The sequence below is a fragment of the Diadema antillarum genome, unplaced genomic scaffold (genome assembly GCF_040938485.1).
Source record: "Diadema antillarum isolate AM-2024a unplaced genomic scaffold, OU_Dant_1.0 seq00001435_RagTag, whole genome shotgun sequence".
Lineage (NCBI taxonomy): Eukaryota > Metazoa > Echinodermata > Echinoidea > Diadematoida > Diadematidae > Diadema > Diadema antillarum.
In genome coordinates, this window is record NW_027272185.1 from 129,383 (window position 1) to 144,911 (window position 15,529).

Genomic DNA, 15,529 nt, shown 5'->3' on the forward strand with positions numbered 1-15,529 from the left:
AGGGTTCCGTATACGTCCGAAACATCTTTCTGTCGAAGCGGGAGGGGTATTGAAAACGGCCCGGTAATGCATGTTTCCCCCTGCGCCCCCCCCCCCCCCCCCCCCCCCCCCCCCCGGCCGCGGCCCGTGTTTACGAAAATAGAATGTAAACCAAATACAAAGAGTGCCTTTTGTAATTTTGTTTTTATCATGGAACCTCCATCCATGTTTTGATAGAGGGTTTCCTTTAGAGGGCCTGTATAACAAGCGGAAACGTTACCACGACACCGAGCGTAGTAGCATACTGTAGCAGCCGCCAAAATCTGACAGACTTTGTCCAAAGATCCTGCAACCGTATTTGTTCGCTGCGCCTCCATCCCGTCACTTTACCGTATATGATACGCACGGAAAGACTAAACTGGCTTGTACTCAGCGTACATATTCGGAGCTTGAATCATCATGGCGGTAAACAAATGAACCAATTTTGACATCGGGGGATTGAATAATTCATTTTTCGTCTTAGTGGCCGGATCAAAATGGATTCTATGGCAGGGGAAGACCCAACCTTGCCCGTGGACTTTGGGGAAAGGTAATTTTCTTCTCCTAGCATAGATTTGAATTAATATTTAGCGTCTATTAACCGCTGCGCGCTGCGGACGTGTAATGCGATATCGAATACTGACACTGTATTTGCGGTGTACGTACATCACTACACTACATGCATACGGTGTAGATTCTAACGTTACACGGTTAGATTTGAATCGTGACAATTGTACAAACGTGTTGTTATTACATTGCCGGTGTACAGAGCAGAGACGTAAAAAGATAACAGTGTTCAACGAACTACTACTGGGGACTGAATACACGACAATACAGTCTGAAAACGTTATTAGATCTTACTTGCTCAGTAGTACGAACAGCTTTATGAAACACCCCCCTGTTTACATGGTTTAACGGTTAGGCCTAGTGTTGTAAAACTTGTACTGTTGTCACTGGTTGTTGTTAAACTCCTTGTCTAGCGTAGCTTTGTGTTTGTTTGATTGAACTTGAAGTTTGGAGCCAACCGGGTTGTTGACGTTGTTACTGATGTGTGTGTACATCCCACATGTGTGAAATTATACTTTGTTGGAAAAAGTTAGGCCCCTGCCCTACTAATGTTAGTAAATTTTAATGAAAAAAAAAATAAATGTGTGTGTGTGTGTGTGAGGGAGAGGGACTACACTGTAGGGTACGTAGCGTAGGGAGAGGGTGTGTTTGAATGAAATATTGTAGAATAGACTGGAGAGTCAAAATTGGGATTTCAATGTCGATTCCAAGACTCAAGCGCAGTGCCAGTAGGCCTAGACTTCAAATTAAATTGAGAAAAAGACAGATGACAAAACTGAGTGGACAGAGTGAAGATGAATACAAAATTTTAAATGAAAAAAAGGAAACATACATTAAAGGCAATGCCAAGTAAGTATCAAAAGGGAGGGATTGCAATGATAGGTTTGAGGAAAAAGAAAAAAATAAGAGAAAAGGAAGAAAGAATGTCTAGAAACAAATTCTAGTTGAATACAATGGAATGGAAGATAGATTAATCAAAACTGAAACGAAAGATGAAAAAGAAGGAAAGATACAGATTGAAAAGGAAATAAAGAAAATTATTTGTAAGAAGGAAAATGAAGAATAAAAACAAGAAATGTAGAGGGAGGGAAAGATTAATAAAAAAACCAAGAACAACGGAGCAGTAGAAAAAGATTGAACAGGAAACTTAAAAGTTTTAGATGGAAAACAGAATTTTAAGATTAAAACTTAAGATAGGGTGTCTGATCCCGCACTGCCAATCTTCCGACGAAAATGCGCCCCTATCTAATAACACGCAAGTCCCGTAGTTCTGGAGTTGCGCACCTACGCTGTGATGACCCCGCATTTTTGTGCCAAATATCGCCTTTTTTGCAAAATCCCCAGACCATGTCGTTCACGAATCTTGACAAATTTGGTATCATATGAAAGAGGAAGTTTTTCTCCATATCTTATCAGAACAGCGGTACATGAATCCGACGATAAATTGATGTAAACATCGATAAAAATCCCATCTATCCCCATATCTCACCGTCTGCTAGGCTACTTGTATCGCCGTGAGACATGCTAGTAGAGGATACGCTGAATATGATGATGTGGATAGTTTTTTGCTAGCTTCACATTTTGGTGTGGGGATATTGCCTTGAAGTTACCCCTTGCAATAATTTTTTGGTCTCAGCGAACGTGTATGCAAGAATCCATAGTAACGTCGGCGTGAAGGGGCTCAGGCATATATGTAAATTTATCACGCATCGCTGTCTACCACGTGGCCTCTGTGGCTTGTGGATCGCATACACTTTGCATGCAGTGCCCGATGCAGCCTCGAGCTACCTCTGTGTGTTACAATTTGTGTGTGTGTGTGTTGTGTACAATATGTGTACGTGTGAAAGCGTGTCACTGCACTCATGAGGTTCTTCGATCGTGATGAACAGGGAAACTGAGCTGTCGCTTGCGATAGCTCTGCAACACATCACATAGCATGCTAGCACTCTGTGAATAGTCACGCTCACAAATCATGCACTTCTTAGCTAATCAGTTTGAAAATGGAGAATTTTCTTGACTCTACTAAAGGTCTATAGAATTGATTTACATGTGGATTGGAATTGATCTTTTGTTCATTATTTCAAAAGTGCACTCGCAATGCTCGAGTCAGTGCATAGCATAACACCACTGGCACTGAGAAGTCGATTGAGAATACAGTGCTTAGGCCTACTGATTGGTACTACGTAGCAGTACTTGGACAATTTTGTATTACGTATTAGCTATTGCGAATATCCGATCGACAAAAAGATCGTGTGCACAGAAGATTTCGGAAGATTCTTGTTTGGCCATTTATGCATTTTATATATACATGTACGAATAGTGGTAATGTGGCATCAATCCCAAGCATGTAGAGGTTGTAGCCTGTACATTTCAGGGAAGCTGCGAGCACCTGCTCTCGACAATCAAAGTCTGCATTTTCTTCAAACCATGCTCATGCTGGCTGCCCTGCTGGTTGACAATCGCAATGCATACTCTCCACTCCCCACAGTTTACCGGGGCTACGCTTGCAATACTGGGTTACTAAAGTGGGCAGCTACGTAGGGTGCTCATTGACTGCTGCGAATGCTGCAAATTGAATGTAGACTGAATACTAGTAGCGAGCTACGTACGCTCACAGCGCACAGGGTATGATGACAAAAGGGGAGTGGCTTCTGCGCTGGCTATGCATTTTAGCTAACCGCTGTGCGCTCATTTACCTGTCGCTGGAAATCCGTATGCTCATGCAGCTTCTCAGTGCAATTTGCGAACATGATTTGGACCGCTTTTCACTCGTTCTTGGCAAGAAAAAGTTGTATTATTGGCCTGATTTCAAAGCTTAAAGGGACTGTACAGTACTGGTTGAAGTGGGGATTCAGGTTTGTCACATTCCTAAGTGAGATATAAATGAGAAACCTCTTATGAAAGAGCACATTGTACTTTTAAAGTCGGACGATCGTCATCCCTAATGGTACGTTAAATTGCATAACTCCTCCGAACGAAATTTATGCGTGCAATTACGCAATGCCAGACTGCAGGGCTATCCATAAACGTGTGGGACAATGCTGCCACTGAGACATGTGTGTGTGTGTGTGAGTGTGTGTACGCATCATACACAAACATTGTGACCGCGAGCTGCGGTGATTGGAGGAGAGAGGCCAGAAGATGCTTGGCTCTTTTGGCCTCTCTTCATGCGTATGCGCACTGTGAGTGTGCGTCCATTCGGATCCCTTCGGAAGCTCGCATGGCTCGGACAGCCATTTTGGGTCAGGTGATTTTTAGACCAGTTTGTGTTCGCTGACCCATTGAGCCAGCGCTATTGTCATTCGGTGTCACGACATTTGATACAGAGTGGGGGGAGGCAGCGTGTTGCGTTCATCTCCGTGCCGCACAAACCACTCGCCACGATTGTAAGGCTTTAAGAAGGATTCAAAGTTTTTTAGATGAAAATTGGTTTTCAAATGGCTGAGATATCCAAAAAAGTGTTAATAATAAAAGGCGACAGGCCACGCCTTTTATTAGGATCTCTTTGTTTCACCTTGTTTTGGGATATCTCAGCCATTTCAAAACTGATTTTCATCATATAAACTTTTGATACCCCTTAGAATTGCACGCTCCTTGACATCTCATACAGTGGTTACTGAATATCTCGCAAAACGTTAAAAGCTAAATCCTCACCTCAACCAGAACTGTACAGTCTCTTTAATTTCTCGAGATAGAAACATCATTTCGCCATGAAATTTGACATATATCTTAATGACATAATTCTCTTTCATATAAAATTGCTCATAGTCGGCTTTTCGAAGGATTTCAAAAGTTAGAAAACTACTCCAGACACCCTGCTAATGAAGAGGAAAAAGATCTACTTGAAAATGAAAGGAAAAGGAGAGAATAAAAAGAAAAGAGAAAGATAAAAAGGGGTGCACACAACGCACGTAAACACACACACCATTAACCAACCATCAAATGCTATCGTTTGTGTAGAAAACTGCTATCGCTAGACTTGGCTGAGGAAAGGAAACACACAAGTTTAACTTTTCAAAGACACCATACCAAAAGCTGCTGTCATCGCTGCTTTTAGATTAAACGACTGACTGTTACTGCATGCACTGAACGTATTTGTACGGTACTGACTGCTTGTGCACAGCGCCAGTGCTGCATTATAAGTGATTGAGTTATTCTGACACTTGAAAAGTGTAAAAATGTAACATATACTAGACTTTGAAGACTAATGATGGAATTATTTTAGGTTAATAGGGTGAATTCATGTATGTTTAGAAATCATTTGATGAGGTGATGCAAAAGTGCACTAACAAGGTGGTGCAGAAATACGCTAGTTCCAAAACATTACGTGACATTACGTGACAAATTACAATGTATATTAAAGTTGATAGGCCTGCTGCAATGCCATTGCAAGAATTATGGGTATGCATGCAATCAACAATGTTTGGTGCTAGTGCTGTTTCACACAGGGTGCTTAAATGCCAATTTTATGGCCTAAAAGTCAGTCTTTCAGCTCAAATCAGTATGTGAAAGGCAGTGTATACAGCCACACATGATTGTCTTTACCATCCAGCCACACTCGTGTGGTTATAGCCATGGCCCATTAAGCCAAGTCGCTGGATACCGCCATGTGTACACTGATTATTGTACAGAATCCATACACACAGAGAAGCTGGATATCGCCATCATTGCCCACTGTGTGTGTATAGCCAACGCTGCACACTGACACTGGCCCCGACGGTCCCTGACCAGTAAAAATTACTGTCGGACCAGTACCTTTTTCAGGAATGGACCAGTCAAACATGGAAAAACTGTTTACAAAGTACTGGTCCGACCTGTCTGTCAGACCAGTAAAAAAAAAATGAGTTTTTTTAATGTGCAGCCCTGGTATAGCCACATCAACAACAGCATGCAGTGCCAATGGCATATATCACACACCACCCCCGCACAAAGCAATTAAAATAACCTCATTTATCATATCGTCTAGTTTCTAATTTCTTTACCCCCCTCCTTTTGCCGTCCTTTCTTTTTTATCTGTTTCCTCCCTCTCTTCTCTTCTCTTCTCTTAATTCTCTTCTCTCTCCTGTTTCCTCCTCTCTTTCTTTTTGATTTCTAATCTACAATACCAAAGGCCATAATTCAATATTTTACATGATCAACATAATCACATTTTTTTTTACATTCTTATTTTATTATTTAGAATACACACGCACACACACACACACACAACACAGAACAACAAACCTCAATCAACCACTTCATCTTAAAGGGTGTGTACAGTTCTGGTCGAGGTGAAGATTTAGCTTTTAACGTTTTGTGAGATATTCAAAAACCACTCTATGAGATGTCAAAGAGCATGCGGTTCTAAGGGGTATCAAAAGTTTATTCGATGAAAATCCGTTTTGAAATGGCTGAGATATCCAAAAACAAGGTGAAACAAAGAGATACTAATAAAGTTGGGGCATGTCGCCTTTTATTATTAGCACTTTTTTGGATATCTCAGCCATTTGAAAACCAATTTTCGTCAAATAAACGTTGAATCCTTCTTAAAATTACATGCTCTTTCATATTTCATAAGAGGCTTTTCATTATCTCACTTAGGAATGTTCAAAACAAGAATCCCTACCTCAACCAGTATTGTACAGTCCCTTTAAACAACCAATACCGCAAGACTTGGTACATAGAAACTAAGGGAAAGGAAAAAGGAAGTATTTTTTGTAGCCTTTTTGAAGATACACAAGTACCATAGAAAAACTCACTGCGTTCACTATGGGATCGGCACTTTCATATCAGGGAATTGAGATGAAAAGGAAAGAACACTGGATTAGTGTCCTTTGAACCATCCTCGGCGCAGTGTTTCCCAAGCGACCATTCCTCTAGTGTATACTTGAGAATGTGCAAAGGCAACTTCCCATTCGAGATGTACATGTGCTGATGCTTTATCACAAGAGTGCACTGCATCCAGGCTTACAGTACAGCCACCGGTTTGTGTAGATTACTGTATACGCCATATCTTTAGCGAGTCTAAATTTTCGTGAATCGAGACTTCCCGACGATTTCACGAGTGGTTAAATTCACAATCATGGAGTGCTGTACTGAATAGAGAAATGGATACGCTTACATCACATTTATATCGAGATGAGAGTCATTATTTTCGCGTGTCGTTAATTTTGCGAAATTTGCAAAAATAAATCCTTGCAAAATATTTGGCGTATTACAGTATTCATTGCCCAGCAGTGCGACAGCGAATTTAAGCACTGCTTAGTATACTTGTATTATTAACAGAGGAAATTCTAACGAAGGGCACGCATGATATCATTATAACGGCAGGTGCATTTCTGATGTTTTTTCACCCACCCCCCCCCCCCCCCCCAAAAAAAAAAAAAAAATGGGATCCAGAAAAATCAATGTGGCGACTCAAAAAGATGCCGACAGGAACAAAAAACATGATTTGGTGATATTTCTTATCTGCATATTCAAAAAAAAATGAGTAGAAGATATTGATGGGCCACTAAATCAGGTGCACTCGGGGTCAAGAAACTTCTGTTGTTGTTTTTTTTTTTTTCCTGACCTTTCATCCTTTACTTTGGAAATAACTTGTTCGCTTGAAAGTTGAATTGGAGCTCTTGCATTGACACAAGCAGTTGATGTATATAATATCAGAGTACGTAACTCACAATTTGACTGCAACCCAGTAGCCAAGTTAGCAGCTTGATCAGTTGAGAAATTAGACAATTACAAATTTCAAGACTCTGTGTGTAGAGTGTAGAGGTGTCTTGAACTTGTCTAGAGACAATATTAGCAAAGCTACCATGTAACTTGTCAGGCAATCTAGGGGTTTAGGGGCTGCACACGCACAGTTATGATCATAAATTACTCTACACACAGTCTGACCTTGGTTATGCCGACATCGCTTTTCCAAATCTGTCCTCTATTTGGACATGGGCTGGTTTACAATTTTCTTCATGTTTTCATGCAATTTCAGTGGCAATCACACTCCAAACAAATAAGATAGATCTGCAAAATTTGCACACCCAGTTTGAAGTTCAGTTGGAATTGTGAGATGCAGTTTACAAGCATTACCGGTATTTTGATGCCGCACTGTAGTCAACTGGCAGTCAACTTACACAGTGGTACCGTACAATGGCTGTATTCAACAAGCCATGATCTCAATCTCATTCTCGGCAGTAGCAATACGCATACAATACACATTTGATTTGATTTCTGTGTAATGAGTCATCTGAATGTTGAAACTTGACAATACCATGCAAAATATCACAGTATTGTTGAATTGATGATGTGTACTGTGAAAGTGGAAATTTTTGCTGTGTTGAAATTTTTGTGCATTTCGCGCAACCAGAAACTAGCACGAAAATGAAACACGTGAATATATTTTTGCTTGCCATATGTTCCAATAGTTAATGTATTAATTCTGCAGAATTAAAAACACGCAAAACTCTTCTTGCCCGGCCAAGCGCAAAAAAATTAGTCACATCAAAATATCAATTTTTTACAGTGAAATGTAATGTCTGTGTGCATCCAGCAATGCATTTACATGTACACTGAGTGATGGTAGTAATTTCATTATTTATTCAATATCAGAGAACACCTGTGGGATCATAGCAACATTGTAGGATAGCTGTTCTAGCATTGCAAGAATGCAATTTTGTACTTAAAAAAAAAAAATGTTAATGTTCTTCTGAGGTCACAATTATGGATATCCCTGGAGTGCTGATTTTACAGTCACTTATAGGGGGTAAGGGTAGCCGTACCCTCTTTTGAATCTTTCATATTTCTAAAAAGAAAAAGGCACTACCCCCACTTTGATATAAAACTATATTGCATTGTATTGTGCATTGTGGACCGTACAGTATGTAGGCCCTGCCACTTACAGCAACAAAGCATTTATGGTGCTTAAGTCGTGTCAGTGGAGAGTGAGTGTCCCCATCCCCCTAAATCTTGATAGCTGTGAGTCACTAATTTGTGTGGGAGGACAGCTTATAGTGTGTTTGGCATGTCACTAGTTCCAGCAGCTTTTAAGAGATTTAAGGAGGTGACTTGAAACAGACACACGTGGAAGTTGTGCACCCATGCACACATTGTATTTAAAGTACATGGATAGTCTTTATTCAAATAGTGCTGCCCTGATGTTGGATGTAGAGTTGGAAGAAACCTGTGGGAGAGTGCCAGAGGATACACCGTGAATAGCCACATTGCTAGATGTATTTAATGCCCAGTGCTTAGGGGGTGTAGCTGGAATAACATGAACTTTTCTGACTAAAATTCTGTGGATGTGGAGTGTACTTGACATACATTTGTTTGTATGTTTTCTTTTTATGCCTCCGCAACGAAGTGGCCGGAGGCATTATGTTTTCGGGTCGTCCGTCCGTCCGTCCGTCCGTCCGTCCGTCCATCCGTCCGTCTGTCCGTCCGTCCGTACGTCCGTTAGGGAAGTTGGGGGTCATGGGTCAAAGGCCAGGGGGGTCAAAGGTCAAGGTCAACTCCTCAAAATATCACTACTTTCCTTAAAATGCAATATCCCTGAAGGTTTTTTTTTTTAAACTTGATGTATGGCATGTATTACCCAAAATATATTTTTGGGGAAGTTTCTTGCCAAAAGGTCAAAGGTCAAAAGGTCAAAGGTCAAGTGAAAGTGCTAAATTGCACTTTTTCCTCCATATCTCGAAAGTAACTCAAGGTACATTGTATCATCATGAAACTTACATATTTATGCATGTTCAACCTAACAGTGATTCTCTTTTGAACTGTGAGGTCAAAGGTCAAAGGCCAGGTTTAGATAATGCTATTTTCCCATTTGATACTGAAATTATACTTTTTCTCAATACCTTGAAAATTACTCAATGCATAAACTTATAAAAGGGTCAAAAGTCAAGTAAAAATCATCAGTTCCCCAAATACCTGCACTCTGACATTTTAATCATTCATTTTCTTTCATGGCTTGTCATACCCAATGGCTAGATTATTTTGTGCTATCTAGAGCAAAGGAAATCAATTGTGTGAGACAGTGGTACTAAGAACGTTAACCAGACTTCTCTTTTACTGAACCACATGTACACGTTATGTTACTATCCTTCGTGACGGACACTTGTGCTCACTATGGAGAAAAATTGTTCATCAATGTTGCATGCCCAGATTTCACATGGCAATGGCAAAAGCAGTATTGGAAACCCGACTGCATGTCCCATGGAACAGTATGCCTGGCCTGTTTCACGGTAATGATTGTAGTGGATGAATGAATGTTGCATGATATAAAAGGCTTTCTTGATTTTATGACATAGATTATATGCATTTATATGTTGTAGTATCAAATCACAATAATGCTCAATTTCCAGGATTGTACTTAAGTTTGTTATTAAGAAAATGTAGTGGGAAGTGATTATGGCTGGCGTGATAAATTTGGCAAGCCACACTTATTGGCTCGACCAAAATAACCTTCATATGACCACAATGATAAAATTTGGCAGCAAAGTATTCATCAGTTTTATAGTGAAGAAAGATGTACTTTTAGTAAAGATAAAGTTTGTTTAATGTGTCAAAACTTCATGATTTAAACAAGAAGTGAGAGATCCATGCCATTGAGGCTCCGATACAAGTTCTTCAAGTGATTATGTACCAATTTATTGGCGATGGTGTACAGTGTACCATAAATTCTGAAGTACTTGGTGCTGTGATGTCTAAGTACCTAGTTTAAAAAAAAAGTTAAATGCAATGTAGCCCTACATTTGAGTATGCGGTATGGTACCATATTTTCCCACTACCTCACTACCTGCATCTTCCTGCAGAAGACACACCCGATTTCATGCTTGAAGAATAGAGTCATATGAAATACAATTGTTGCAGTACGAAGTGCTACAGTGGTATGTTTCAGGCACTCAATTTCATGATCTTGTTTCAAGTGGCAGTACGCCATCATCCGTTAAAACGTGAAGAGTTTGCAACAAGTGGGGCACAAATGAGTTCTTCCTGTAAACAGGAAAAGCCATTAGGAGGCGTCTCTGACTTTCCATGTCTTCAGCAAGAATGGTTGTCCTACTTGGTGTAGTAAAGGGGGGAGTGCGTGCAAAGCTAGGGGAAGGTCCCAGGTCTGCTTTGCTTAGAGCCAGAGCAGAGCGCTTGGTGAATCAACTCAATCTCTTCCTGTTTCGAATTTGAGCGTAGGCCGACTTCCTGGCCTTGGCAAGGCCGTGCAGTAGAGAAAGACAGATATTGATCTGTGTACAGTAATGTACACACACAGCTTATGGCTGCACTTGATCACATTCTAGTTGTGCAACACACCATTGTACAGCAAGTGTCAGAAATACTAGGACGCGTGTGAAAGTGTATTGATCGCAATCATAAAGTAATGCAGGCTATTTTGGGCTGCCCGCTCCTATTCATTGGCCTGCAGAGCCAGACTCTTGTGTATTATGGTGCTGTCCTGTGTTGTCAAAACTTTCACTGACAATCCATTTGTTGTGACTGAACTCTTGGGAACTTTTTGAATGCCGTCACCTTTGCAAAGCTACCAGACTCTAATGTCAAAGTGTTGCTTTCAATGCCCAATGTTTGATTCTGCAAACTTTTCACAGTCCTGTGGTATACGCAACAGAGGGGATTTTTGTGCAGCTTCAAGGGTCATTGATGAGCATTTTTGGTCCATTCTTAACAAGTTTGAACATTTTACCTTGGATTATTATGTGGAATTTGCACTTACAAGAGGTAAGGACTGTAAAAGCTGTTGTCTTTTATTGAAAAATCTTTTTGTTTTTTGTATAAATGATGAACATCAGAATTGATTTTATTTTTCAAAGATTCTGACTGAAGAGTTTCTTTTGTGATAAATGCTTTTTTTGTTATTTATGGTAAAGATACATATGATGATGATGAAGTTTCAGGAGAATTCTCAATTCTCTGCTCAGTGCAGATGAAATGCTGAATGACAATTATTTTGTTTTTGTTTTATACTTCAAGCTCAGTTGCAGATTGCGCATCTGTAAAAAGTACTGTATGTAGTGTGCCAAAACTAAAAAAGAAAGGGGGGATGCCAATTGAATCATATGATTGATGATGTTGCAAATAATGCAAGGAACTTTCACTTTTGATGATGCTTCACCCATTTTGCAGAACTGTTGAATTGGAAAGACATAAGGTTTCATAAAACAACTATCAGCAGAAGCTTTTGACATTATTACAAAATATAATTGCTGGAAATACTGTAACAGTTGACCCTTATCCATTTTATTTACAAAATCATAGACTTATAGAATACACACACATTGGCCTGTCTTGAGGGTCTTTAGACATTGAATGATTTCATGCTTTTTTTTTTCTTTCAAAAGTTATTTCATTGGCTGAGAGTCTGTAGGCAGTGCCTAGTCTGCAATATAAGTGAAAGAAAAATGGTACAATGTATGATGGCACTGGTGCAGTTTGGTAAGCTTATGAAGGGGTTACCCTTTACTTCTTTACCTGTCTGTCCCCTTTAGATATCCAGGGGTGACCTTTGCTGCTATTAAGTGTATTGCTTCCATACTTTCTACAAGGTACATTGTACTCTGGTGATGTAAAATATGATATACACGTGTATCTCACAGAATACAGTCATGTCCTTCCCCATCTCTCCACCCCATCCAATTTTTGTTATAAATAATGCAAAGTTTATCATTAACGTGATGAATGTATGTTTGCAGGCCTGTTGTACATTCTCCACATTCAAGTCCAGGGCCCTGTTTTATGAAGAGTTACAATTGATTATATAGTTGATTTCTATGATAAGTCTATGGCAATCTGTGTGTTTAGTAAATTTATAATCGATTATATCTTTTGATAAAACGGGGCCCAGGGAAATGTTTGTTGCTTGTAGAGAAATTATCCCTATTCTTTTCTGAAGGCATGTGTGTTGTCCCTTTTAATATTTGTTCCCCCCCCCCCCCATGTTAGTACTTCACGTAATCAAAGCAAGATTTCTTCTCTTTGACAGTTTATCAAGAGGGGTACATACAAGTACATCTTAAGGATTTCCTGTAGATTCTGCACAGTATTCGTTTCCAGAGACATTCTTCTTTTGTCAAGGTAGAAAGTGTAGAATGAGCTTCTGATTACAACAGCCAAAAAAAAAAAAAAAAAAAAAAAAAAAAAAAAAAATGTTGTGAATAGTCTCATCTACGGTCTCTATTTTTTCTATTTTTTTTCTTCCGTGTAATGATTATCTGAATGGTGCAGCTGTGATAGGATCAGACTGTATGAATTACAGTCTGATGTACACGCCATCAGAAGAAAACGTCTCTTCAAATTACGGTTCATACTCCACATAATACGTAATGTCTACTTGCAATGTAATTGATGAAATTAATTGACATTGTATGGGGCCTTACACTTATGCAGTGGTTTGTATGATTACATTTTTGTAGTAAACCTTTATGTATTGGCTGTCGCTCTCCTTTTTAAATGTATCCCATTAATGGAAAAAACAAAAAACAAAACATGCTGTATGGAGTAATGAACGATCATGAATAAATTGATTTAAAGATAATACATGAATTTTACAGTAGATGAATAGATAACTTCTAAATTTTTCATACAACTTTTCAACCACATTATGCCATTTATCAGCAGTACCAATTATCATGAAATTGGTAACCACTTTACACTTAACTGAGACTTTCACTTCAGAGTCAGCCAGGACAAACTAGAAGACTAAAATCCTACATTGTACATCCCCAATAGCTATTTGAACAAATCCTCAACCTCTTTACACAGCCAACATCTGATTTGTGTGAGTAAAGGATTATCACACTGTCCTGCTCAAAGGACTGATGTGGTAAACAGTTGTCCATGCAGAGTAGTGTGTATTAAGCCTCTCAGTGCCAGCTCCTTCAAGAACCATAATATCTCATTACAATTTTACCAGTGGTAAGGGGAGACATATAATTAGTATCTTGGCATCTTCTCATACCGCCAATCCTGGAGAGTGGTCTACTGGGGAAGGAAGAGACACACTCTGCTGTTTGCTAGGAAGGAAGTGGGATAAAACCCACTAACACAAACACAGTCAGGATGTCCAAGACTGGTTTTCCTCAAGTACGTGTATGTGTATACCCAAGGAATAGAGGGCAAGATATTAAATGACCAGATGTTGCACATTTAATGCAACTTCGGCTGTTTGAGTGTACACTGCAGTAGATGTCTCAATACGCACAGCTCTGGCAGAAGAATCAGGAAACACAATTAAGACGGAGAGGGTGAAGTGAGTATGAACTCTGTCCTGTATAAGGCTGTTATTTTCGCGTACAGATATTTTCGCAAACGAGAAGGTCACAATAATTCTTGCTATCATAAATGCACAAACCTAGTGTCTGGCAACATTTTCGCGTGTTGTTAAATTCGTGATCCAACTGCAATTTGCGAAATTCTTGAAAATTAAACCCCCATGAAAATAACAGCTTTCACAGTAACCTTATTGGTCAGTTGTGTCCTTGGTCACAAGATATACATTGTAGATCATCCACTGAATGTTTCCAGTATTTTGTGAATGAGGTCGTTACCTATGTTTTGTCTTGTTGCTTACATTTTTTTGTGCATGCGCTAAATCCACCCTGAACATTCACATACTCAGTAACGACATTGTCACAATTGAATTGTGTGCATGCACATGAGATTGTAAACACAGACTCCATCTAGATCTATTCAAAATCTTCACACTAGAAGATGAAATAATTTACATGGCTAAATGATCCAATCTGGTTCCATATTCTACGAGGCAGGAGACCACATGGAATATGGCACTAGACCATACGTTATGAAGATTGGACTGTATTTTGTAAGAACAAGCAAGGGGTAACCAGTAATATCTCATATAAATGTCATGATTCTAAAGGAATACTATTAAAAAGTGAACATAAAGTTTCAATTTCAGAAGCAAGAAGACCTGTTTGAGTTTTTAAGAGAAGGTCTAGAAAGTCTACAACTAGATACAGTGAAGTTCTTGTGATAGCAAGAATGGAATTCGTGTTTCATACATTGTAGTTCCACTGAATGGCAGATTCAGAAGAAAAATTTGTCGATTCATTTTTTTTTTTTTTTCCTTCTTCTTACTCCTGTAGTTACTATGCATTGTAAGTGCCATGAAGGGCTTGAGCACCATAATGCTTCTGGAAAGAAATTATAGCTCTTAACTGTACATGTACATGATGTAGAAGTAAACCCGCTGAGGATGAGTCCCGAGTATACTCTGGCAGGTGTCTATGGGAAATGTGTGTTGTCTTGTAGCAAAATCAGTCCGTCCTCAACGTGTTAATCACAGAAAAATATGATTTAACAAGAATTAACAAGGTGTGATTGTTTCCTGGTTGTTATTTGTGCCAAGTACACATTTTTAGAATACTTCTCCACCCCCCTTTCTCTCAGGCGTTAAGTACCTTTTGTATGTTAGACAATCTGATGACAAGGCTGATTTTTTTTTTTCTGTGTGTATGCTAAAGCTGCTCAATGATATTGTCGCCTAAAATGCAATACTTGAATGAGTATTAAATGACCAAGGTATAAAAAAAAATGGTAAAGCTCGAACATGTGGGCTGTGCTTTACAGGTGACCAGCCTACCGTTACATTTTTGTGCCACGACAGAGAAAAGCTCTAGGCATTTGTTCTACATGTAATATGCTACTTGAAGTTACTATTCACTTTGACATACATGTAGTCTACATTGACCAAGTTGTGCCAGAAATGTTTGATACAAATGTTGGTGTGCTGCCCACAACATTCTTGTAATGTAAAGTATAAAGTTCTTGATTGATTTTGAGGAACAACCAGGAAAAACATATTCTTGCAGAGTTTCCATTGTGTTTCACCAACAATTACAAGGAGATACTAGACTGTTTACAAAGGCAGAAGGACTGCAGCTTTATGTAAGTTCCCAATTAGCTAATTTTATACAGGACATTTGGACTTTGCATATGATGTATA

The 15,529-nt window shown here is 39.3% G+C and overlaps 1 protein-coding gene across 1 annotated transcript in view; it reads left to right on the forward strand.

Moving 5' to 3' along the window:
• Positions 1-442: 442 nt before the first annotated feature.
• The window catches only part of LOC139709421 (uncharacterized), an 84,147-nt gene continuing 69,060 nt past the window's right edge, over positions 443-15,529 (forward strand). Inside the window, exon 1 of the mRNA XM_071621388.1 lies at positions 443-568. Coding sequence (XP_071477489.1) covers positions 516-568 — 53 coding nt within the window. The 5' untranslated portion in view covers positions 443-515. The remainder of the gene's footprint in view (positions 569-15,529) is intronic.